General features: G+C 38.6%; 1 protein-coding gene across 1 annotated transcript; it reads right to left on the reverse strand.

Annotated features, from left to right (window-relative positions):
- Positions 1-128: 128 nt before the first annotated feature.
- Positions 129-24,188, reverse strand: LOC124437401 (chromodomain-helicase-DNA-binding protein 8-like). The gene is made up of 41 exons (XM_046987377.1): positions 24,049-24,188; positions 20,935-22,686; positions 20,638-20,767; positions 19,711-19,917; positions 19,529-19,575; positions 18,515-18,632; positions 18,141-18,227; positions 18,002-18,067; positions 17,591-17,662; positions 17,143-17,270; positions 16,995-17,070; positions 16,686-16,798; positions 16,373-16,427; positions 16,236-16,299; positions 16,045-16,157; positions 15,042-15,203; positions 14,795-14,875; positions 13,555-13,863; positions 11,806-12,077; positions 11,246-11,414; positions 11,043-11,128; positions 10,758-10,848; positions 10,236-10,346; positions 9,912-10,090; positions 9,304-9,696; positions 9,096-9,185; positions 8,386-8,486; positions 7,830-7,950; positions 7,503-7,608; positions 7,345-7,396; positions 7,113-7,258; positions 6,086-6,159; positions 5,922-6,020; positions 5,293-5,408; positions 4,237-4,536; positions 3,815-4,092; positions 3,182-3,634; positions 3,028-3,088; positions 1,977-2,395; positions 1,793-1,876; positions 129-1,274 (listed from the first exon to the last, which is right to left on the reverse strand). Exons 2-41 carry the CDS (start codon positions 22,512-22,514, stop codon positions 693-695), a joined length of 7,791 nt encoding a protein of 2,596 aa, XP_046843333.1. The 5' UTR covers positions 22,515-22,686; positions 24,049-24,188; the 3' UTR covers positions 129-692.
- Positions 24,189-25,113: the final 925 nt, after the last annotated feature.

The raw sequence follows: 25,113 nt of genomic DNA on the forward strand, positions 1-25,113 counted from the left end.
CATATATCTCTGCCAGTCCTCAACTAAATTACTTTGGTGCATAAATTAACTAGTACAAGCACCTCGCCAAGCACAAGATAGAGGATAGAGCTGGCTGCAATCATCATGGAATCAAAGAAATATCAAGATGCAAACCTAATCAGGAGTTTTATTCACAATTTATCAACAAACATACATAGAAAATTCATTGTGGTTTTTAGGATAAATAAGTACGGATGCTCTTAGAAATTACTGAAATTAAGAAGTAATATACATACACATGACAACAACTTCCAAAAGTTGTTAGTGCTCATTAAATAGGTAATTATTCAAACACCAAATTGAAAAAGTGACCCGCGAGTCTCATCGTAAATAGGAAGTTTTAGAAAAGATGTGATTTTTGTGGAATCTGTAAAATAAATACGCCGATTCGTTCTTCGGCTTCTATAAGATCCACATTAAAAAAAAAAAGAAGTGTGAAAAAAGCACTAGGTGAGGTTAGGATTTCTGTTAAATATAAAACAAGACGAGAGATTGGATAAACAACACCCAAACACACGTCCTTTAGATCGATAATCCACATTGAACCAGCTAAGGATATAAATTGCACAATAAGAACGAAGAAAAAAACTCAACACAGTCACAAATTTCGAAACTGCTAAAATTTTTCCGTAATTCGATTGATGATAAAAAATTGCTTATCGCAATGATAACTACGTCGTCAGGGGACTGCTGGACACATCTTCATCATCGCTAGCGTCCAGACTATCCTCGTTCATATCATTTTCGCTGTCACTGCTGAACACTTTCATTTCGGAGTTTTCTATCATAAGCGCAGATTCCTTTGTGTAACTACTTATCGCCTCAGACGGTGAGACACTTGGGAAACCGTTGTAACAAATAGAATCCACAGGGTTGTCGACGGGAGAGTTTTTTCCGCTGAACGAGGGTTCAGACTGTGATATCGTGGGCACGTTACTTGACAAGTTTGTAGACGTCGGGCTAGATATGCCAGAAGACTTGGGTGGAGCAGAATAGGGGATAGGCGTAAGACTAGGAGGATGAGGGAACCCAACTGGATATTTGGGGTAGTTTGTAAACTGACTGGTACCGAACGGAAACTCGGTCTTCATGAATGGAGAATGTCTAACGGGAGTTGTCGAGGTTGGACTTATACCAGCAGAATTTGTAGGGATTATGGGTGATGTGAGGGGTGGCGAAGGATCGTTACCGGGATGCGATGAAGAGGAACCGTGGCGCATTTGAAATGAATCCTCGTCAGCACTTGTGGTACTCTAAACAGAAGCAATGTGAAATAAGAACGATAAACAATGATGTCCCAGATTATACAATATCGAACTTTTCTTTTAAAGTGCACATGACATCAAATTTTACCATAGTGTTTTTTGATTGCATTGTAAAGGCAATCTAATACGACTCAACAACTTCTTTAATGAAATTGTGTTGTTTTATTTCTCTTTGGAGACACGTAACTTTTCTTCAATAAGTAAAATGACATCGTTATGAACTCACGTTGCACAATTGGTTTTAGGAAAAACTAGTTTTTGTCGACAGTTTACATTAAAATAGCTTTGCATCTTTGCACATAGTCATCTACAAATGTATTCATCAAACTGTTGCATTGTATTTGTTATATGTTCTTTCCAACGCAAACAAACAAATTTGTGATAAAATTTCGCGTTAAAGTAAATGGTTTTAACCCGAGAGTATCGTTACATGTTTGTGTGAAAATTTCGTGTCATAAGCACTTTTACAATGACAACCCCAGCACAACCTAGAGTTCCCTTCATACCTTGAGTACGCTAGTTCTAACGGTACCAGGTAGCTGCCTACTTTCCATGTGAACATTACCACCTTGAGGGGGAACACGTGGTCTCTAAAAACGAATATCATTGGTTCTCAATCTTAGAAAACAGTACGCAGTTATCTTTACAGAAAAAATCAACATATCTTTACAGATTAATCTCGATTCCTACCTCCATCATAGGGTTATCAATAGAACGCCGTCTCACTTCAATATCGTTGCTCAAAATCGATTCGTGAGATGATGGTGGTCCGTTCATCATTTCTCCAGCCATATAAACACCACTTCTGTTTCCTCCCAACCAGTCTCCTCCAGGTGGTGGGACTAACCCAGCATGCATGGCGTCGGCAGCCGCTTGCGCCATCAATTTCTCCATCTTGGATTTTCGACCACGTTTTTTCTTCTCCACGGGTGGTTTGGGCGGTTTTTCGGCTTTTCGCTGACGTTTCCTCCGCGGTTTCGACATCGAAACCTGACCTAACATGTCCGTATGGTCCAGTTTGAGAGGCATATTGAAGTCAGCGTCGTACGACATCATTAACGAGTCGTTAGAACGGTTTATTTCACCGAAGTCATCCTCCATCATTAAACCTTCAAAAAATTGACTGAATATCAGCAGATTGAGCAGTCACGTGTTTTTCTTCTTAAGGAAAGTTTCTTACCGACAAAATGACAAGAGTTTATTTAAAAGAAAAGAACGCTATGATAGAAAAGGAAACAATATGGAAAATGGAAACGACAAAGGAATAGAAGGAACTATTGAAAACAACCATGAAAAGTGGAAACAATTTGAAAATAGTGGAAACAGCACGGAAGATCGAAGACCAACGACGTCGATTCACGGATAAAATGAAAGAGATTCGGGGCATCAAAATTTTAAAACCCAGCTAAGTGCAAATTTACTAATATTACTGTCATTTACTCAATCGTAAAGGCAAAGATATGTTCTGTTTTGGTATTTGGCAACACACAGAATGTAGCAACTAGGAGTCACCATCCGTGAGTCGAAAATAGAAAAATTAGGAGAGAAAAAGAACAATTTAATTGTGAAGAAAACAAACTAAGGAATTTGCTAATAGCACCTTTACCTAATGAGAAAAGAATTTTAAGTTTTAATATGATAAGAAATATCAATGAAGTGTTAAGAAAATAAGACCGTTCAACTTTCATACAAACACATGTCGAAGCGTTTCATTCTTCTGTAAGTAACAAAATCAACTAACCTTCCTCGTCCTTTTTACGTTTCTTTCGATTTTTCTTCAAAGTGACTTTGAGACCTTCGTGCTAATTATTGCCCAAGAAATAACGATGATTAACAATGATATCTTCAGTGGAAACCTTTAAATTCGATCAAAATTATATAATAAATATCGTTACCTTCTTGACTTTAAAAGCTTTCGAAAGAGGATCAACCATAACATCAGGCGAAAGGTCACCCAATTCACCAATATCGCCGTACATAGAAAAACCCATTGGTGACAGATCGCTTCCGGCAGGAAATACAGCTTGATCGAGAAGTCTTTCAGGTTTCTCAGGTTTAGTGGGCCATTCCCCCGTAACGATCAAATGTGACAGTTGCTGAACTCGTTGAAACACAACGCGATCTTTTGGCCACCAAAGTTTTATAGACATAGACTCGTTTATCATCGGGTTAAAGTTACTAACATCTGGGGGAATACTTCCGGGAGGAATACTTCCCATACCATCATCGACGTTCACACGTCCTGTGTGCGTCGGGACGTCAGGATTGGGTGGCAATGCCGACACTTGTTTCGCCATCGAAGAGAGAGCATTTGACCCAGATACTTGAGATTCGTCCTTCACGTAATCCTAGAGGATGAGAAATAGGATAAAATTACACGAAAAACCGCCAAGTGACCGAACTAACAACAGAATCTAACTCTCTGTCAAATTTCTAACGTCATCTTCAAGTTGGAAAGCAGGATGTTTCCCTCAACACTACGACTACAGAAAAGCTCTTCTTAAACGGGTGAAAACTGTTACTCTAACCTGTTTAAGGTCGGTTGCGGGTGGTGCGGGTTCGATATTTCTCTCGATATTGTCATCAGTAGACGCATCAGGTGTAATCTGGGGGTTTGGTAGGATAACCCTGGACGATGTGGGCGTAGCAGAGGATGTTTGAGTATCGTCAACGGAGTCTTCTTGATTATCCGATCTTTCAACCTTTTCATGTATGTGTTTATCTACTTTATCCTCGCACGCTGTGGGAGCAAAGGCATCTCGCGACGTGGTCTCGAGGGTGTCACTTAACAAATCCGTAGAATTCGCTGAAAACGAAGAAATATTTTTGAAATGTGTGAGCTTTTGTAACATCGTAATAGCTATACAACTTGCCAGCAAGCCACAAGAGATAAATTATATCTAAAAATTCCCCAAAAAGGTACATACTTAAACATGCAATATGAGCATACCTATCGGAGCCATGTGCTGTGCATCCATCTCGCTTTTTAACTCGTAAAATGACAGTTCAGGGTCTTCTAAAATATTGAGATCAGTTCTCGTGAGGCCGTGTTTCGAGACACCAATTAAAAGATCCTTGTCGTGTCTCTCGCATCGCCACCACGGAGGAAGTTCTGGAGTTATCTGAGCAAGCTTCAATCTTTCGTCGAGTTTAGGGTGGTTAAGAACATCCAGACGGAGAACGGTCATAAGTTCAACGCGTCTCAAACATCGATTTGCTCTTTCTTCCGATATTGCTTCGACGTTTTTACCTGAAAGCGATGTTCGTTAATATAACATCAAGTACTTGAAAAATTACTTGTGGAAACGCCCTGAGTGTGAATGTGAAGTCGACCACAAAATGTGAAAATTTATAATTTCGGTTGAAACAACGTCAACAACGAATGTTTTTAAATCCGTTTACACCTGATAAATGAATTTGGAATTTGAGCCAACTGACAAAAGTAATACTAAATATAACATAAGCAATAGTGATTATTGTGAATGTTCTCCTTTTGTTTATGGTACGACCGCAAGTTGGTTTGCACACGATAGATTTTTACACACAACGTAAATTTCTTACACATGTAAATCTTATGTTCAAGATGATTTTACACACAACGTAAATTTCTTACACATGTAAATCTTATGTTAAAGATGATTTTACACACAACGTAAATTTCTTACACATGTAAATATTATGTTAAAGATAGATTTTTACACACAACGTAAATTTCTTACACATGTAAATCTTATGTTAAAGATGATTTTACACACAACGTAAATTTCTTACACATGTAAATCTTATGTTAAAGAAGATTTTACACACAACGTAAATTTCTTACACATGTAAATCTTACGTTAAAGATGATTTTACACACAACGTAAATTTCTTACACATGTAAATATTATGTTAAAGATAGATTTTTACACACAACGTAAATTTCTTACACAGGTAAATCTTATGTTAAAGATGATTTTACACATGTAAATCTTATGTTAAAAATGACTTGAACATCCATGCTTACCAAGGATGATCTCCTCGTCTGTGGCACGACCACAAACTCGTTTACACATGGCCAAGAACTCCTTGAAATACTGTGAAAGTCTATCGTCGTTTTTCTTGTCCAAGCGGGCCATTTGCCTGTAATGAAATATAAAACATAACAATGACATCATCAACAATGACGTCATCAACACTCTCGTCATAAGTCTGATGACGCATGTAAGATAAGGTTAGGCATCAGAAGGAAGGCAGCAACATGGTGCGTTCGTCATTGAAAATAAGATAAACTTAACCATGCCTTTTCATCATTTGAGATCGAAAAAACCTTTTAAAAATAGGTGGATACTATGTCCAGTCCCTAACAGAATTGTATTGCCATTACCTAAACTTTGACCAATCATATTCTCATTACCTAAACTTCAACCAATCATATTCTCATTACTTAAACTGCGACCAATCATATTCTCATTACCTAAACTTCGGCCAATCATATTCTCATTAACTAAACTTTGACCAATCATATTCTCATTACCTAAACATCGACCAATCATATTCTCCTTACCTAAACTTCGACCAATCATATTCTCCTTACCTAAACTTCGACCAATCATATTCTCATTACCTAACTTCGACCAATCATATTCTCATTACCTAAACTTCGACCAATCATATTCTCCAGTTGCCGCGTTGATGTGAACACCATACGTTGAAACACAACGATAAAAATCGACTTCCTCTCGTTTCGACCACCTGAAAAAAAGAAATCACAATCTCACAAAATCTTTCCTTTGATTAAGAAAACAAAACCAACTTACTTTTGGGCTTGTTCTGCTTTTTTTAACTCTTTTTGTCTTACAGCTTCCTCGACCTTTTCCTTCCTTCTGTTCTCCTGTGAAAACATAGTCAAGCTGTCACGACTCTGTCAATGACTGGAGAAATCCTCAACACAAGTCGTCAGGAGAATATTGGAAAAATGTAAATCAGTTCAAAAAATATAGAAATTTTCCATTTATAATAAATTGAACAAGAAGCACAAGCAAATCACTGCCACTTTATTTTCGCATCATTTTCACAAGCAAAAAATACGGCGAAACGCACAAGACGTTTTTCCATAGCGAAGAAACTGAGTTGAACGAATTCATCAATTTGATTGGCTGGAGAACAAATCACAACAATGACTTCATTTCACGCGGGAAGACTGTCATAGAAGAGCATTAGTATTCAAATACGGGGCGTAAGGAGCAATGTTAACTATTTTTATTCACTATGTGAGCATTCTCGGCTGTGATTGGTCAACTACCTGCAGATAATTCTCGATATCTGCAGGTTATGACGTCATACCTACAGAAAATAGTTTCTACAAATATGGACGCCACTAAAAGCCGGTTTTGAAAACAAATCAAACAACGGCGATGTTTGCCACAGTTTCTAAAAAGGATGTGAAAGCTTTTAAAGGAAAAGGCTGCGGAAAACACTAAAAAAGCGACGAAGCTGGCTTTGAACACATTTACAACATATTTAAACGAGACAAACTTGAATAAACCGTCTGACAAAAACAAATTAGCGAAGGTTTGAAAAATGTTTTACATTGATATGTTTTGATAATACTTCGGTGAATAATAAAACAATTATTGAATTCGTTTTTCGCGTGATATCAAGAATTATTCAGACCTAAGTAAATGTTATGATAACAATGACATCGGTCTGAACAATTCTTGATATCATGCTCAACCTCATCCAATAATTGCTAATTAATCATTCTAATTTCACATCAAGATTATTGCTGGCACAATATTAACACAAAAGAACGTGAAAATAACTTGAAAGATTGACAATTCGCACCTTTTCAACCGCAACTCGTTTCAGCTCTTCTTTCTTTAAGATTCGCTGGAAGCCGGCAACAATTCGACGTAGTCTCGTGTTTAAATCGGAGGGAGACGGCCACGGAAGGAAGGAAGAGTTAGTCGAAAGAACTGGAGCATTGGCATCTAGAAAAAACAACGATGACAGATTTGTAATTATGATTATATAAAATTACAGACACAGTAAAATGTAAATGCGTTCAATAAATCACCTGTCGGAGTTCTATCAGCTCTAGATCCTGCTTTACCGCTACTCCGGGATTCCTGGAGGGGGTGAAAAATTAGATGTATCAAGATTCACGGCAGATGCCATGGCAAGGGGGGGAGATACCTTTCACGTGAAAACATAACTTTATGATGAAATTAGTACCTTTCCTTCGCCATCAAAATCCTCATCTTCATCAGACTCGCCATCGTCCGCTTTATTTTCTTGTGGAAGTTGATAATCTGGATCGTCACGATTGTCCTCATCCTCCCTGGAAAAATATCATCGCTATATGATTTACCATTTTCAGTTACATAATGACGGGGGGGAGAGATAACGATACAAAAAGCACATCTCACATATCTCTAGTTAAGTGACATGTGCTTATCAAGAGCACGTGCATTCGCCAGATAATGAAAGTCACTCGATATTTCGCCAATGAAGGATTAATGCCCCCCTGATGTCAAATACATTGTATACCCTTCTACCTACCTCAATCCTTCGCCGTCACCACCGTCCCCGGCAGCTGGTTCATCAGATGAAGTGGGCGGGCCGCATTTCTTGAGAAAAATTAAACAAGGGTCTGCCCGTATGGCGTTGTATCGTTCGTAACCTAAAATCCACAAGAAGTGTCTTATATCTTTCACGATTTAATTCGCTCATTTACTGTTCCTCGTGAGCAAACCATCCATGGGCTTCATGGCAAACAAGAATTACCTTCTTTTGTAAGCCACTTTCAACCCTTACGCTATGAAAATTTATTGAGCTATTAACTTATCAACTACACACACTCATTGCAACTTGTGATAGAAAAAAACGTGAAAATTATCATGAAATAAATTCTCAGTTTTCTTACATAGCTTTCATCTTAAATATAGCACAAAACGATTGTGCAGTTACGATCTTTCATTTTCCATTAAAGAATTAAATTAATGCCAGCGGCCATATTTACAATACGCTAACTTGAACGCATGCGCTCTGCCATAAAAGTTTGCATGTTATAAAATTTCGCGCTTTCCGGAGAGAGAAAAAGCGTTGTGTAACATACCATGCTTGTAAACACCAATAACAAGCGACTTATCGGCTTCTTCGTTCCACCAGCCAATAGGAGGATCGCCTTCGGTCATCGGCAGATTCACATTAATGTCGCTAAACAGAAAATATCGACATTTTTTCATCGTGCAATGAAAACCACAATAACCCACCGAGAAGCTAGATATTCAGAATAAACGTTATAGCAATGAATGTACTTTCAATTCAAACCAGTGTACGCGTGCATCTAATAGTATACGTGTGTATTTAATAGTATACGTGGGTATTTAATAGTATACGTGTGTATTTAATAGTATACGTGTGTATTTAACAGTATACGTGTGTATTTAATAGTATACGTGGGTATTTAACAGTATACGTGGGTATACGTAATGCTAATATCGCTAAACATCAGAAGGAAGGCAGCAACATGGCGTGTTCATCAGATATCATCAGACAAAACGTGACCCATGCCTTTTCATCATTTGTAAAGCGAAGAGGGGATATGCCATATAAACTCTGATGGTTTCATGCATTTTCATCATTTGTAAAGCGGAAGAAGGGGGGGAGTATGCCATATAAACTCTGGTGGTTTCATGCATTTTCGTCATTTGTAAAGCGGAAGAAGGGGTATGCGATATAAACTCTGATGGTCTCATGCATTTTCATTATTTGTAAAGCGTAAGGGAGGGGGGGGGTATGCCATAAAAACTCAGATGGTCTCACCTTGCCAAGCAGTCACTTCGTACAATAGACTCCATGGCGCCAATGACCTCCACACGCATGATGTAGAGTAACCTTACTCTCAACAGGATCCTAAATAAAGACAACACAATCAATGAAAACCAAAAATAACACCGTATTGATTGCATTGCATCTACACTTGAGCATTACATACGTAGAAATACGGCACATGTTTTAAAATGGGTCTTACTTATTACAATGATGTCTCAAATGCTTCTTGTATCCCTCGTCAAGAATCAATAATTCTGGATTTATGCTTTTCCAATCGCCAACCGCCTCAATTAACGCGAGAGCGCTTTTGTTCACGTCTTTTTTACCGCCTTTTCCTTTCTTACCGCCCTTTTTGGCCTTCTTACCGTTGCCCTTTGGTATGGGCATGTAAGTAGCGTCCAGTTCCTCGCTAGGCAGCCGCTCGCGCGACACAGGTGGTTTTATGAGTTCCAGTATGAACGAACGTAACTTCTCGTCGCCACTATACGCATGAACACAATAGAGAAGAATGGAACGAGAGATTGCTTCCACTTCGCGTTCTGAGAGCTTCCTCTTTCGGATTGCATGAATGATATCCTTCCACCGTTGCCAACTGAAAAACAAGAAAAACGTTGAAAACGAGTTAAGTTTTCTGTAATTATTTTTTTAACCTACTTTGGCTCCTTAACAGACGACCTAAAATGTAGCTAACTTCGCAATGGAAAAACAATTGCCCAAAATAAAATTCTAAGCATAAGTAACAAAGAATAAATTATTTAAAGTAACGTTTCGTCCTCACACAGGACATAATCAGACAAATGAACCTACCCAAACACGAGAAGATTCTTTTCGACCTTAAAGCATTCCACTCGGGTCCACGCCCTGCGCTTTGCCGGCTGAACCTCCTCGTCCGAGTCGAGATCGGAGAGTTCATAATCGACATCATCACCTCTACCGTATCGTTTTGTTTGTTTACGTTGCCTTGGTGCATCAATAATACGTTCATCCTAAAGCAGAAAACTAGTTTAAATATACGTAAAGAAGGCAATGCCATCATAAACCCTCCCCACAATAAACACAAACCATCCCCTCCTGGCAACCATAAACATCGACCCTAACACCCTGAAACAACCACCCGCACATTTGTACTACCTTGTTCATGAGTTCGTCAACATCAATGTCGGCTTTCATCGCCCATTTTTTCCAGAAATCTGGATCGTCAATATCAATTTCATCTCCTTTCTTCGTTGCAGTAAAACTCGCCTAAAATATGCAAAGCAAGAAAGAATTGGTCGTTAAAAATGAACAGCCATAGTCTCTTGTGGTTCCTCCGTGTTTTAAAGTTCACACTTTAGCAAATGATGAGCCTTGACCTAAAGTTCACACCTCAGCAACTGATGAGCCTTGACCTAAAGTTCATACCTTAGCAAATGATGAGCCTTGACCTAAAGTTCATACCTTAGCAAATGATGAGCCTTGACCTAAAGTTCATACCTTAGCAAATGACGAGCCTTGACCTAAAGTTCATACCTTAGCAAATGACGAGCCTTGACCTAAAGTTCATACCTTAGCAAATGATGAGCCTTGACCTAAAGTTCATACCTTAGCAAATGATGAGCCTTGACCTAAAGTTCATACCTTAGCAAATGACGAGCCTTGACCTAAAGTTCATACCTTAGCAAATGACGAGCCTTGACCGACAGAATCGATTGTGATAACTTGAGTGCGGCGTTCTAGGATTTGATCAATATCTTCTTCACAAAACCTAAAACAATATTTATTGATGTCATGGATTACGAAGTGTAAAACTGTTCAAAGCAAAAACCTATTTCTTCGGAGTATGTTTCTTACGGTATAGTCTATGTCGACAATACGAAATACTTCGTGTAACAAGCATGACCGAAACAACAGAAAACGAAATAACTTTAATTAGCTAAAGTCCAACACAACTTGACATACTTTGAGCTAGCTTCGTCGTCGTCCATCACAGCTCCATAGGCTCCTTTCCTCAAAAGATCTTCAATTTCTTTCTTCGACAGCCCTTGCTGAAGGATGGCAAGAAAACAGAAAACAATTCAAATATTTCAAAATAAACATTCGCATCCATATCGCAAGATGAAATGAAGAAGGTCTTTGTCACATTTTTAAAACATACAACTTACATTTTGGCCTACGGAATTAACTGTACCGTCTTTGGAGCTCATTGACTGCAAAACGGCTTTATCCAAGCCCAACTTCATGCTAGCCCGATCAAACATTTCTCGCTCGTACGAGTTTCGCGTAATCAACCTGTAAACTTTGACTGACTTGGCTTGACCAATACGATGACACCTAGTTAAAAACACGATCAAACACGTGACCTTTAAAACGTCGCAAGATTGGTTTTTTATAGTTTTTGGTAATTTGCTCTCAGCTTTGCTCAATTTATAACCTGTGAAAATCTGCGCAAAGCATAAAAAGTTTGAGTCTTTATTTTTTTTCATGCACGCGCATATCAATATAACTATAATAAATGAATACGTTATTTAACGCCTAGGAGCTCCGTACTAAAAAAATATTTTCACTCGGCCTCAAAAGCGACCCGAGGCAGGAAAAAATAAAGTCAAATATGACTAGCATCAATGTTTCAAGAACGACCATATCAATAAGAGTTTATCAAACTTATGCCAACAGGGTCAGGTTCAATCAAATAAAGCTAACAGACATTCAAATTAAATTTTACCTCGCTTGAGCCTGCAAGTCGTTCTGTGGATTCCAATCTGAATCGAAGATGATCACGGTGTCAGCGGCAGTAAGATTAATACCCAGTCCACCGGCACGGGTACACAGAAGAAAGACAAAACGATCAGAATCGGGTTTCGAGAAGCGATCAATGGCGGCTTGTCTCAGATTACCACGAACACGACCGTCGATTCTTTCAAACAGATATTTCTTGCAAATAAGGTAATCCTCTAAGATGTCCAAACATCGCACCATTTGCGAGAAGATCAGCACCTTCGGTCAAATGAAAAGAAATTTTTACGGGTCAGTGAAGGCAAAGTCATGTTGAAATTTCGCAAGTACTTGACCAGCGGATGAATCACTGGTACTACTAAATTAGCAACCTTGAATCACTGGTACTACTAAATTGGCAACCTTGAATCACTGGTACTACTAAATTGGCAACCTAGAATCACTGGTACTACTACATTAGCAACCTTGAATCACTGGTACTACTAAATTAGCAACCTTGAATCACTGGTACTACTAAATTAGCAACCTTGAATCACTGGTACTACTAAATTAGCAACCTTGAATCACTGGTACTACTAAATTAGCAACCTTGAATCACTGGTACTACTAAATTGGCAACCTTGAATCACTGGTACTACTAAATTAGCAACCTTGAATCACTGGTATTACTAAATTAGCAACCTTGAATCACTGGTATTACTAAATTAGCAACCTTGAATCACTGGTATTACTAAATTAGCAACCTTGAATCACCGGTATAACTAAATTAGCAACCTTGAATCACTGGTACTACTAAATTAACAACCTTGAATCACTGGTATTACTAAATTAGCAACCTTGAATCACTGGTATAACTAAATTAGCAACCTTGAATCACTGGTATAACTAAATTAGCAACCTTGAATCACTGGTATAACTAAATTAGCAACCTTGAATCACTGGTATAACTAAATTAGCAACCTTGAATCACTGGTACTACTAAATTAACAACCTTGAACAATAAAACGTATTGCTAGGTCACTTAGAATAAATCACCGACATTATAAATTTAGCAAGCTCGCCGTTCCAAAATTGAGTGTGTTCAACGCATAAAATAATTGCTTAAGCCTTCATCTACAATCCCTGTTATGTGAAGACGAAGCAGTTACATTTATAATTCATGTCATAATATCTCTTTTATAGATATATTTATTTAAGTGGCTTAAATTGCACAAGATAAGTTAAGGCCATGCGAGTCAAGAGCCAAACACGATTAAAGATTTAGCTAGGACAAACTTTTTTAAATGAGGATATGATCTTCGCACTTTGCTGGACAATTTAAGCAATTGTCTCAAGAACCTGAAAAATTCAGGTGACTCAACGGGATACGAACCCACGACCTCTGCGATGCCGGTACAAGTGCTCTAACCAACTGAGCTATGAAGTCACACAGTGGAGAGCAGGTCAATTTGTTGGGCTAATGTTTTCCCGTGAAAGGAAGTTGAGTCACCTAAATTTTTCAGGTTCTTGAGACAATTGCTTAAATTGTCCAGCAAAGTGCGAAGATCATATCTACATTTAATTTCAAACACCGCACTGCATATAACATTCTTTCATATTACAAACTTTTTTGTCGGCAGTCTTTAACATGTATGACTGTAAGTCATGCTTTTTGCCCAGAGAACGACTCAAAGTACACTAGTTTATGTATCCATTCTTGAAAAGACAAAAAAAGACCATAGAACACATATCTTTCTACCTTATGTCCGCCGTCTTTCAACTTCGGCAAGAGTTTATCAATGAGAACCAGTTTACCGGAGGCTTCGATTAACGATGTCAAATGAACAGTGTCTCGGTTGTCCTCGCCAGAGTTCGCCTGATACTCGCCAACGATCTTCTCCTCGGCACCATTTATAAGGAAAGGATGATTACAGCACTTGCGCAGTTCCATCATTGTGTTCATGAGATTGGGAACGTTTGACGTCGAAACTGCACCTTTGTTGAGAAAGGAAAAGTTTCTCTCCAGGATGGCACGATAGAACTTCTTTTGAACCGTTGTCAACTCGACCTGAAATAGCAAAATTTATACTTTTTTCAATTTTTCGTAATCTGATTGGCTGAAGCAGCGGGCAATCTGATTGGCTGCAGCAGCGGGCGGTTTTTTACGATATCTTGACCGTGATCCAAAAATGTAATTTTTTCGCGGGGAATTTTTTTCAATAAGTGAAATTCGAATTTTTAAAATTGATTTAAAAGCGATGTAAATTGTTCAAGGAGAAAGCAAAGTGTATTCAGACGGTAGTTATTATGGCGTGAGTGAATTTTACTATGCAGACGAAGTAAACTTTATTGAAAACAATTTTGTGAAAAATACGGATTGCAGTCCCCTATAAAAGATGGCATTTCGTTATTAAAAGAAGCCTTAGCGCATGCTCAGTTGGATGAGCTGGCTGGATTACACAGGTAAGTTTAATGACAAGTAAGAAACATTTTGATCAGTAGTTAAATCTCATCCGTAACACTTCAGTAGTCTAACATGTAAAAACATCATTTCAAAATGTCAGCTTCTTGTCATAACAAGAGTAGCCTCGAGTAACTCCATTTTGACATTCTTAACATTATCGCCAGCGCACAAAAGTGGATGATTCTTTGAAGTAAAATGCATCGTCTTTTATCATCCTATCGAACATTGCATTTCAGTTCAATGCGATGTTATAACTTCCGCATGTTTTGCAAGTCAAACACAATCAATGGCTCTCTCACTCATGTGCAAAAAACGAAGGCAATGGCAAATATCGTCAACAATCCCAATCTTCAAGCTATGGGCAATGTAGTACAATTCCCCAACACTAATTCAAAATTAGAAAAAGGAAATATTGAAAATAGTCACAACACGTCCCATCGCTCATTGTGATCTACTTGGGACAATGGGGAAGACATGAGCACCCCCAAGATATTTCGCCGAGAAAATTAGAGATGACATTACAGCATAGCTTTACCTCAACGATCGTCTCTTCTTTTGGCGCCAGGCTCTTTTCGACATCCTCCTTCATACGACGCAACATCATTGGTCTCAACAACTGCCGAAAATTAAAATTCAACATGTACACTTAACAAAAAATTTGTGAATTTCATTTGACAGAACGCGTGGAACAAAAGGGAATGGAAAAAAAGAAACCATGCAATCGTTGAACAACAAAATTCTGTCATGACCAAGATTCTGACATGCGCACAACAACTACTTACGGCTTGTAATCTTTCCACTTGTGCTTCCGTTTTCAGATTTCCAAATTCCATAAGAAAAGCAGCTTGAGAAGGAAATTGCGCGGGTTCGAGAAAATTCAGCAAACTGAACAGCTCGTCGACATTGTTTTGAAGTGGCGTTCCTGTGAGCAAGATTCGGTGTTCCTAAACAAACGAAAAGTGCAGGTAAGCTTTGGAAACATGGCTAGGACTTGCAGCGATCTTCCTTAAAGAACTATTTCTCGGAGAACAAAGCAATTTATGGAGATTCAACAAAAGAAACCGGAACAAATAACTGGCCTCATTAGCAGCCTCTTATGTGTAATGAACCTCGTCATATAAACTAAAGTCGGAACACTGTTCAAATCATTGGCCAGTTCTTTGAACTTTTACCAGTAAAGTGGAAACATCACTGCTAACTGTAAAGGGTTGGTGTGATTTTGGGATATCAGCCCCGCGTCCGAACTCCTGTCAATAGTAAACCGAGCTCTTTGACAAAAGAAAAGATATTTGACAAAAAAAATATGGACCGATTAAAAGATTTCCTTCATGTTCTCAAACATTACATTTCTCAAGATATACCCGTCCAAAGTCGTGAAACACCAAAACTTCCATTTAGGATGTATAATTTGACGAAAGTTTAAAAAATCGACAACAACATGGACGTGTTTGTAAATGTAAATCGTCCAGGTTGGTATAGTCCTGAGAAGGACTGTTTTTGTTGTTGTTGACTGACGTTTCGACAACCTTAGCGGTAGTCATCTTCAGAGTCAAAAAGCTTGGTTTACTATTGACAGGAGTTTGACTCTGAAGATGACTACCGCTAAGGTTGTCGAAACGTCAGTCAACAACAAAAACAGTCCTTCTCAGGACTATACCAACTTGGACGATCTACATATACAAAATTGTAACGATACTCCCGGGTTCAAACCATTTACTTTAGTATGCACATGGCATTGTCATCGTAATAAAATCTCAATAATTGCACTTAAATATGACTTCATACCATTTGCAGATTGTTCAACCCTTCCAGAAGTTTACAATTCCTGTTCTTCAAACGATGCGCTTCGTCGATGACAACCACTCTCCAAGGAATACTGCTCAGCAACATGTTATCCGCTATATAAGACATGAAAGCACACCACATATGAACTTTGAATCGAAAACATTTGAAAAATACACGCGCTATGTACAAACCTATCAAGATTTCGTAGGTCGTTATCAAAACATGAAATTTGTACATTCCGATCATAGGTTCACCCTAAATATATCACATTCACACTGCATTAGCCGAGGTGAAATATCGCGAGGCCCGAACACTAACCGATACTTACCGTAGGTCCACGAAAGTAAAACTCGTATTGCTGAATTAGATGACGACTGGTAGCACTAATAAAAACATTAATTGCAATTTAAAATTAACAAAAATTCAGTGCACATTTTTAAGGTGGTGGCATCCCATAAGCATGGAGTGTTGTCATCTAAATGAAATGAAACTATGGAAGAATCCAAAGTTTATGCATCCCTTGTGATCCTTTACTATCCATGACGACAAAAACATTACCAAAGGAGTGTCGTCCTCCAAATGATGTAAGACTTAACTATAGCTGAATTTTAAGTCCATACGCATACCACGCGATCCCTTACCTTCCATGGTGAACAACAACGTTCATATCTCCCCATGTTTCCACTTCACGTTGCCAGTTCGCGATCGTTGACAGGGGGGCGATGACGAGAAATGGTCCACGAATGCCGTATTGCTAAGGTAAATTGTTAACAATATTAAGAAAAGTATAGCCTTTACACAATAGTGAACACGTCAATCGAACTGCGAGAGGATTACACAACCAGTGAATCAACTTTTGAAAATCAACTTTTTTATTTTTTATATGTAGTTGTATTTTAGGATCCAAGTTGAGATACTACCGTGTTTAAATAAAACCAGTAACTAACTACCTTAACGTGAATAAGAAACGTTAAACTTTGAATCGTTTTACCAAGACCCATTTCGTCAGCAAGAATACAATTTTGCCTGCAAAAAATAAAAAAAAATCAAACAAGAGTGATTTCGAAAGGCCGCGATATCAATATAGCATGCACCTACCCATTATACCAACAAAAGGTCAACCAATTCAGACCCTCCAGTTGATATTCGCGTAACGTGTTGTTGTTACTGAAAATCGGCGATTTGTCCAACTTTCGCCACTCACTCGGATGCGGTCGCCTTCGAAACTGAGCGAAGAGTTTAATACATTACGTAATGGAAGTTCCAATATAAGGGACGAGGTTACATGAAGTTTAAAATATTAGCGGACAGACTCCCTTAATATAACAAATAAGCTCAGAGACATTTACAGCAACATTACAACAGCAAGAAAATTCGTATCCCTTTCACAGAAAAACTGTGATATAGTAACCACATTGCACTTATATATCTGGCCCAAAACAAAACAAACCCTGCAGTTAGCAAATTTTGTTTTGACAAGGCGGAAAATCAAGTTTCATTCCTAACATACAAAGATATACAAATCACATCGTATTTATTTATTCACCTGTCTTTCATGAGGCGCTGGAGGAATTTGAATATTGCGAAACTTTGCAACGGACTGCTCATCCACGTCTCCCTGAAGAAAAACACCGTAATTTCATAGTCGAAAAGACGCCATCGACGATAAATTTAAGATGAGCAAGCAAAATGTTTGCTAATAATATTTTTCATCATTCTGGATGATAAAGTAAATGGTGTAAATGTAGATCGTCCAGGTTGGTATAGTCCTGAGAAGGACTGTTTTTGTTGTTGTTGACTGACGTTTCGACAACCTTAGCGGTAGTCATCTTCAAAGTCAACTGCTAAGGATGTCGAAACGTCAGTCAACAACAACAAAAACAGTCCTTCTCAGGACTATACCAACCTGAACGATCTACATTTACAAACATTCTGGATGATGTTAAACAGGACAAACCTCAACCTCCCAAGTGCTTTCGTCGTAAGGCAGAGATCTCCATTTTATGAGATAATGACTTACGGGCTGAAAAAAACAAACAAACATGAAAGTCATTGCACACAGACATGACATGCGCTAAATACTCAGATATAAATACCGCTCCAGTGGACTGATCAACGCCCGTCGACACATCCAAAATACGATCAATTTCAACGTAATCTGGATTAAATGGTTCGTCATCAACCTGGCCAACAGAGTACACGTTAATATTCAAATATGCAACCGCTGATCACAAGAATGCGGTTATTATTTATTCATTCACTTTTGTGATGAACATTGAACTGAACAAAATTGCAAGATTACTTCCCGCCAAAAATTTGAAGCCAGCAATTAAACTAGTCCAAATCCTTTCAAGCGCGACCCAAAGAAAGATTATTACGACAGTATTGCTAAGATGTGGGACTTAACCTCCTGTACTTGGTGTAGTCAATCTGTTAAAATTATGTCATAAACAGTCTTTCACATACGCACCTCGTCAGGAAATGGCAACGAATTTCGTTTTATGAAGAATCGTTTTATTTTCATCTGAACTCGTTTGTCATGTTGCATTAGTTTTTCTGCGGTTGCCCATTCTGCATGTAGGTAAGAGCTAAAACGAAACCTAGCGTTAACACGGTCCTCCAATTTATGAATGGAGTGCAGGAATACAGAATTGAACTTAAATACTTGGCTATCTAACTAGTACCAGTCTATCAAGAACACATCTAGTACCAGTCTATCAAGAACACATCTAGTACCAGTCTATCAAGAACACAACTAGTACCAGTCTATCAAGAACACATCTAGTACCAGTCTATCAAGAACACATCTAGTACCAGTCTATCAAGAACACAATTAGTACCAGTCTATCAAGAACACATCTAGTACCAGGCTATCAAGAACACATCTAGTACCAGTTTATCAAGAACACATCTAGTATCAGGCTATCAAGAACACAACTATTACCAGGCTATCAAGAACACAACTAGTACCAGGCTATCAAGAACACAACTAGTATCAGGCTATCAAGAACAAAACTAGTACCAGACTATCAAAGAACACAACTAGTACCAGGCTATCAAAGAACACAACTAGTACCAGGTTATCAAGAACACAACTAGTACCAGGCTATCAAGAGCACAACTAGTACCAGGCTATCAAGAATACAACTAGTACCAGGCTATCAAGAGCACAACTAGTACCAGGCTATCAAGAATACAACTAGTACCAGGCTACCAGTAACACGACTAATACAGGGATATCAACAATCTAATCAGTCCCAGGCTAACAAGAACATAACTAATACCAGACTATGAGCAATACAACTACCACAAGTCTACCAGCAATTCGCAGATGCCTCAAACGAGCAACTAGCATTTCCAAGTGGAAGCAACACATCAATCCTCTGAAGATTTACCACGACAATCCACACTGGATGTGGTCCTAACCACTCCTTCTCAATCCATGGTGTCCTTACAATTCGATAGAATGAGTTTCTTTACTTACTAGTTTTTGTACTTTACCAGAAATTCTTCCTGGGCAAATCCATCTTCCTAAAAGGGATCAATAGATCAACGCTCAAATAGCTGACAATCCCTAGTTAAGCTTGATTGGAAACTTCAGTGCACCTACAACACATACACAAAAAGCCAACACGATCCCAACATATCCTACGAATATCCACGTACCTTTGTCTCCGTTCTTAAGGCAAGAATTTTCTCCACAACTAGATTCTCTTCCGGAAGTGGTGCCTCGTCGAAAATCGGTTCTCCTGATTCGGATTTGACGCCATTACCGCCGGCAGACTTGGATTTTCCACCGTCTTCTTCGTCAGACAAATTGTAATCAAAATCGTCCTTGTACGTCTTTTTCTTACGTTCCCTTAGTGATCGCCGCTACAGAAATATTTTTTATAAAATAAAAACGATAAAACGGCCATCTGGGCTCAACAAATCAAATCAATCAAAAAGAATTTAAAAATCAACCATGAACACATGTTGGAGGGAAAATCTAAACATTCGTTTCAAATTTGTCTTTTTTGCATTGTTATTTTATAAACGAAATAAAAGATGTTTTTCGTGTTTGCACTGGCATATGCAAACCTCAGAGACGTTTACGAGAACTCTTAAGCATGTGCAAACCTCGACCTTCGGTCTTGAGCTTGCACTGATCTGCTCTCGAGTTCTCCTTGGGCTCACGTAAGCCTGTGTAAACACAGTAAACATTTTTCATTTCTAAAATAATCAAAACCAACTATTCTTTACATTTCTTTACATCGTTTTCAAAACAGGAAACAAATAAGTTGCAAATTCAACTTCAAAAGATTGCATTAAAAAAATCTTCTGAAGGGAATCTTCACAGCTTGTTTTCATATATATTCGGTGAAATAACGGTGTGTTCAAACAACTTATAGGAGTATTATCTTCCCCAAAACAAAAAATCACCCTTGTTTTGGAAATCTAAAAAAATTGCCAATAGATTGTTTTGATTGATTTAAACCAAATCGTCATATAAATTTTCTATGTTGCGTTGCATGACAACAATGCAAGCCAAATTTTCTATCAGAGTAAGGGATACCTATGCTACGTACCCTGAAATCCTACCAAAGACCTTACCGTAATGCTTGCTGGCGTGTTATCTTCAATATGAAAACTTCCTGGTGAATTTGGGGGCGATGGTTCATGTTCGGAAGAATCTCGTCGCTCTCTCTTTACAACTGGTTTGCTCAACACGGTTGCTGGGGGCCTAAAGTAAACACAACCAATAGATAACTATGGTTACAGTTGCAATAATTGTGGTTCAAGGAATATCTCTTCCAGATAAATAATCATTAGATGAAATTTTCCCTCTTCATTGACACAATGATCATCTTGAGCACGTAAAAAACAAAAAAAACCCCTAACAAAACTTACTTTGATGAGCTCCTAACTGTTTTCGGAAGTTGATTAACAATCGTCGGTGGCAACACAATCGGCTCCGCAACTTTTTGCTGGGCAAATCTGTCCTGTTTCATATCGTAGTTCATGGGCCTATTCATGGCCGACCCAAATTGCTGACCAATCATTTTCATTTGCTGTTCGGCTTGATAATTATAGCCACTATTCATGAGTGCGGACTTTGCAATTGCTTCGGCAACTATACGATTCGCTTTATCCTGGTGATGTTGTTTCAACAAACTGTCCTGATTGAATCTTATTTGTGAAACTGTCTGCTGTTGCTTCTTCAGTCTCTGTTGGTCCACGAGGTACAAGTGATAGAGACGGCTGAACTGCTGCTGAAGTTGCTGTAAAGGTTGATCTCTGGCAGGGGAGGGCAGTTCACGCACTTGTGAAATTTGCTGTTGCAACCGTTGCAATTGAAAAAGAAGTTGGGCACTCTTCATGTTTGATATTGCATTAGGATTTTGGTTCATCATCTGCGGTTGAACTGGCATGCTGGACCTCACTTGAAAGTTGCCATCTTGAAACTGCGGTGGTCGTCGCATAGCATAATCTTGTTGCATGCTATTTACAGAAGGAGCTTGCGAGAAGGGATTTTGAGCTTGCATTGGAACTTGTCCACTCATCGGTGACTGTTGCCGCTGTTGTAAATTGTTATACATTGAAGGCATGTTCTTGTTTGCCAAAAAAGGATCTGGTGAGGACGTGAATGAAGAGCTACTGGACTGGACAAAGTTTGCAGCAGGTGAGTTCGCATTTGTAGAAGTATCGGATGTAGGTGACGGCATGCCTCCGGAGACCAAGTGGTGCAACTTGTTCAACTGGTCTTGGCTAAATGGCCGTCCTGATGACACAGTTTTACCTTGGTTCAACTTTGGGGTTGAATTGCTGATATCAGTCAAGTTAGATGAGCTCTCCTGACCTATAAACTGGTTTGGAGATTGACTCAACATTGGATTTGATTGTTTGTTAGTCATGAAATGCTGAAGCCTTGCTAAATTACTTGGTTGCGAGCTCATGAATCCTTGTGACAATGGTGATCCTGCAGTAGGAGCTTGCTCATTGGTTGGTGGCTGTGACTGCTGAGCCAATCCAAATTGTCCAAATGAATTGTGCAAGTTAGATGATCTACGCCAGTTTGTTCCAAGGGAAGTACTGACCTGCGTGGGAAACTGGTTTGTTCCGGGCATTTGCATTCCAGGCATTCTTGAAAATTGTTGTGATTGTGATTGGGCTAGCTTATTTACTGATTGACTGGGAAAGCCATTACCTTGTTGTGCCAACGTGGGATTGGCAGCATAATGGCTTAGCTTTTGGGAGAACTGCTGAAACTGATCTGAAGATTGAGATTGACCAGCCATGTGAAGCAGTTGCGATTGCGTCGAGCCAGAAGTCTGGTTCGGGAAACTCGCAAACGAGTCCATGTTGAAGAGATGATTGTTACTAGAGGTTTGTGGAAGAGATGACTGCGATGATATATTATTCATGCCAATCTCATCGAAAATTCCCTCTCCACTTTCAATTAAATTCAGCAAATCCGATGGATCATTCATGCCGTTAACCAGCCATGTTGAACTAAGAAAAACAAGTCAACAATATGCTCTAGTTTGAGCTAGTTTGTCATTGTTATTGCCACTGATGGTGCTCAGTCTTTGTCTGTTATCTCAACATTACACAAGAATGATTGAGCTTGCTCTTTGTTGCCAAATACAATGATTTCCTAAGCTAAAAAAAAAAGGGAAAAAAATCAAAATTATTCGCAATAATGTTAATGATAGTTATTGGATACAGTTCAATTCAAGTGTCATTGCAGCTACACTTATAATTTAAAATAAATAACTCATTTAGATGAATGGCAGGAAATGGCTTAAACACAAACACAAAATTTTGACAGTTTACTTACTAAATCTGTCAAGAAAGCTTGAATATTTTAAAACCTAAGTTGAGTATTACCTAAAGATACATAAAGATGGAAATTCTATGTTGACTGATATAATTTCTTTCCCAATAACTTTTTTAGTAGCATGTTATGGCACCCTTCAAAACTCCTATATTCCAAAGAAATATTCTGTCAAGCAAGGGTTTCCTGTCAATCATTTCACTATAAAAATGCTTCGTATTTCCCGGAAAGGAAATACATATTAATTAGAAAATACATTCCAGAATTCCTTCTAAATTCTCAATTATAATTTTATCAAACACACGACTTCACCAAAACCCAAGCACTCACAACACCTTACGTATCAAAGAAGTCAGGATGCTATAAAATCCACAGCTAAGTCCTCGTGGAACCGGAAATCTAGAGATAATTTAAGTCGAGCGTCCTCCGCCATTCGACGAACAACTATGTCGTAAATTTATCAGACAATTTCTTATCATTAATCGCTGCTTCGAGGGGTTATAACGCGATAAAATGGTTCTGGTATAAATTAATCTAAGAAAATAGGTTCAAATTGACGGCAATCGTTACAGAAATCGACATAGATGATGCAACGACTTGCCCATTGTGTCGACTATGCGCTCGTTTCCTTGCACGTTTTACATGATCAACAACAAAATGTTGTTATTTATTTATATCAATATCGTTGAGTTTGGTGCCATCGCTTAGCCAATTAGTGCTGGCAATTGCTTAAGGAGAGAAACCGAACAGAAAATGACCAAAATGCAGACGACCTGTGCACAGGAATTGGCCACAGGCCGGACAGAAAACCGGTCACCTCCAAAGACAATTGCCATAACACCGTGCCGGCCTTTATGACTTAAAGTTGAATCGCAGGTTGATTTGTATGTGCAAATTGATGCCCGTCCGTAGACGTTAAACCCAAACAAATTACCCCTTCAAATCCTTCCCAGAAACATCACAGACAAAGAAATAAACAAAAAAGAATCAAAAATAATACAACATTGCAAAATTTACAAATCAAACGCGGAAGAATTTCAACGAATTTCAGACGCCGTAATCGTAAAGATGAATTTTGTGACAAGGCGCGATGGACCCTTATGACGCTTAATAAGGGTAATACACTTCGTACAAATGGCCCAAAAACCTTAAAAATACTTTAAGAATAACCTAGAGATTTCACATACCTCATCCAAGTGCCTTGAAGAAGCCGATCCTTCTATAAATCGACGAAATTTTTTCACAAAAGTTGAATTACTCGAGCGATTTACGAACGCCTCAATCGGGAATATCATGCTTTCGCCTGAACCACGTTATGATTTCAACGCAGCCAATCAGAGTACGCGGTTCCCACATGTCCCGGATGCTCTCCAATAACCGCCCTCAGCTGTTGGAATACGACAGGTGAGAACAACAGAGCAATGTGATAGGTTAAAAGCGGCCTCGACAACGGTCACCTGCTTGATGGCACAAGTGCTTAGTTCAAGACAATGTTGCCACATGTTCCATGTTTAGGTATTCCGTCAGTTGTTAATTTTTGAAATACTGAACTACATTGCCACGAAAGGCAAGCTCGTTTAACGACAAAGTTTGCTAAAAGCAGAGCCCCCTATTGGTTTATAGAAAAGTAGAACAAAAAAACCTAATTGCGTCCTATCATTGAATCTATTTAAGGATTGGAATCACTGGAAATTGTTAACAACCATTTTGTTTGCGAACAACATCACCTTCGCCATCACGAATGCATGTGATTGGCTAACGACGAGAAATGACGAAAACTAATCGTGCCATCACGAAATAATCACCATAATCTTTTGCATTTAAGGCTGCGTTTACACTATACCAGATTCGCTCATCACGACATCTCCATTTGCTTTAAAGGGCTAACTGTTCGGAGTAAAAGCTTGTCAAGCTGATAGATTTAGTCTATTTGATTGTGTTTCTGACGTTGTACAATTTCACTGCCTTTTAATATAAAGAATATTAAATGTAGATATGATCTTCGCACTTTGCTGGACAATTTAAGCAATTGTCTCATGAACCTGAAAAATTCAGGTGACTCATCCCGTTGAGTTACCTGAATTTTTCAGGCTCATGAGACAATTCCTTAAATTGTCTAGCAAAGTGCGAAGATCATATCCTCATTTAATTTCGAACACCGCACTGCATATAACATTCTTTCATAAAGAATATTCAACCTGCTACGATAGCAATCCGGTATAGTGTAAACGGGGCCTAAGAGAATACTCCTC

The sequence above is a fragment of the Xenia sp. Carnegie-2017 genome, unplaced genomic scaffold (genome assembly GCF_021976095.1).
Source record: "Xenia sp. Carnegie-2017 unplaced genomic scaffold, XeniaSp_v1 HiC_scaffold_16, whole genome shotgun sequence".
Lineage (NCBI taxonomy): Eukaryota > Metazoa > Cnidaria > Anthozoa > Malacalcyonacea > Xeniidae > Xenia > Xenia sp. Carnegie-2017.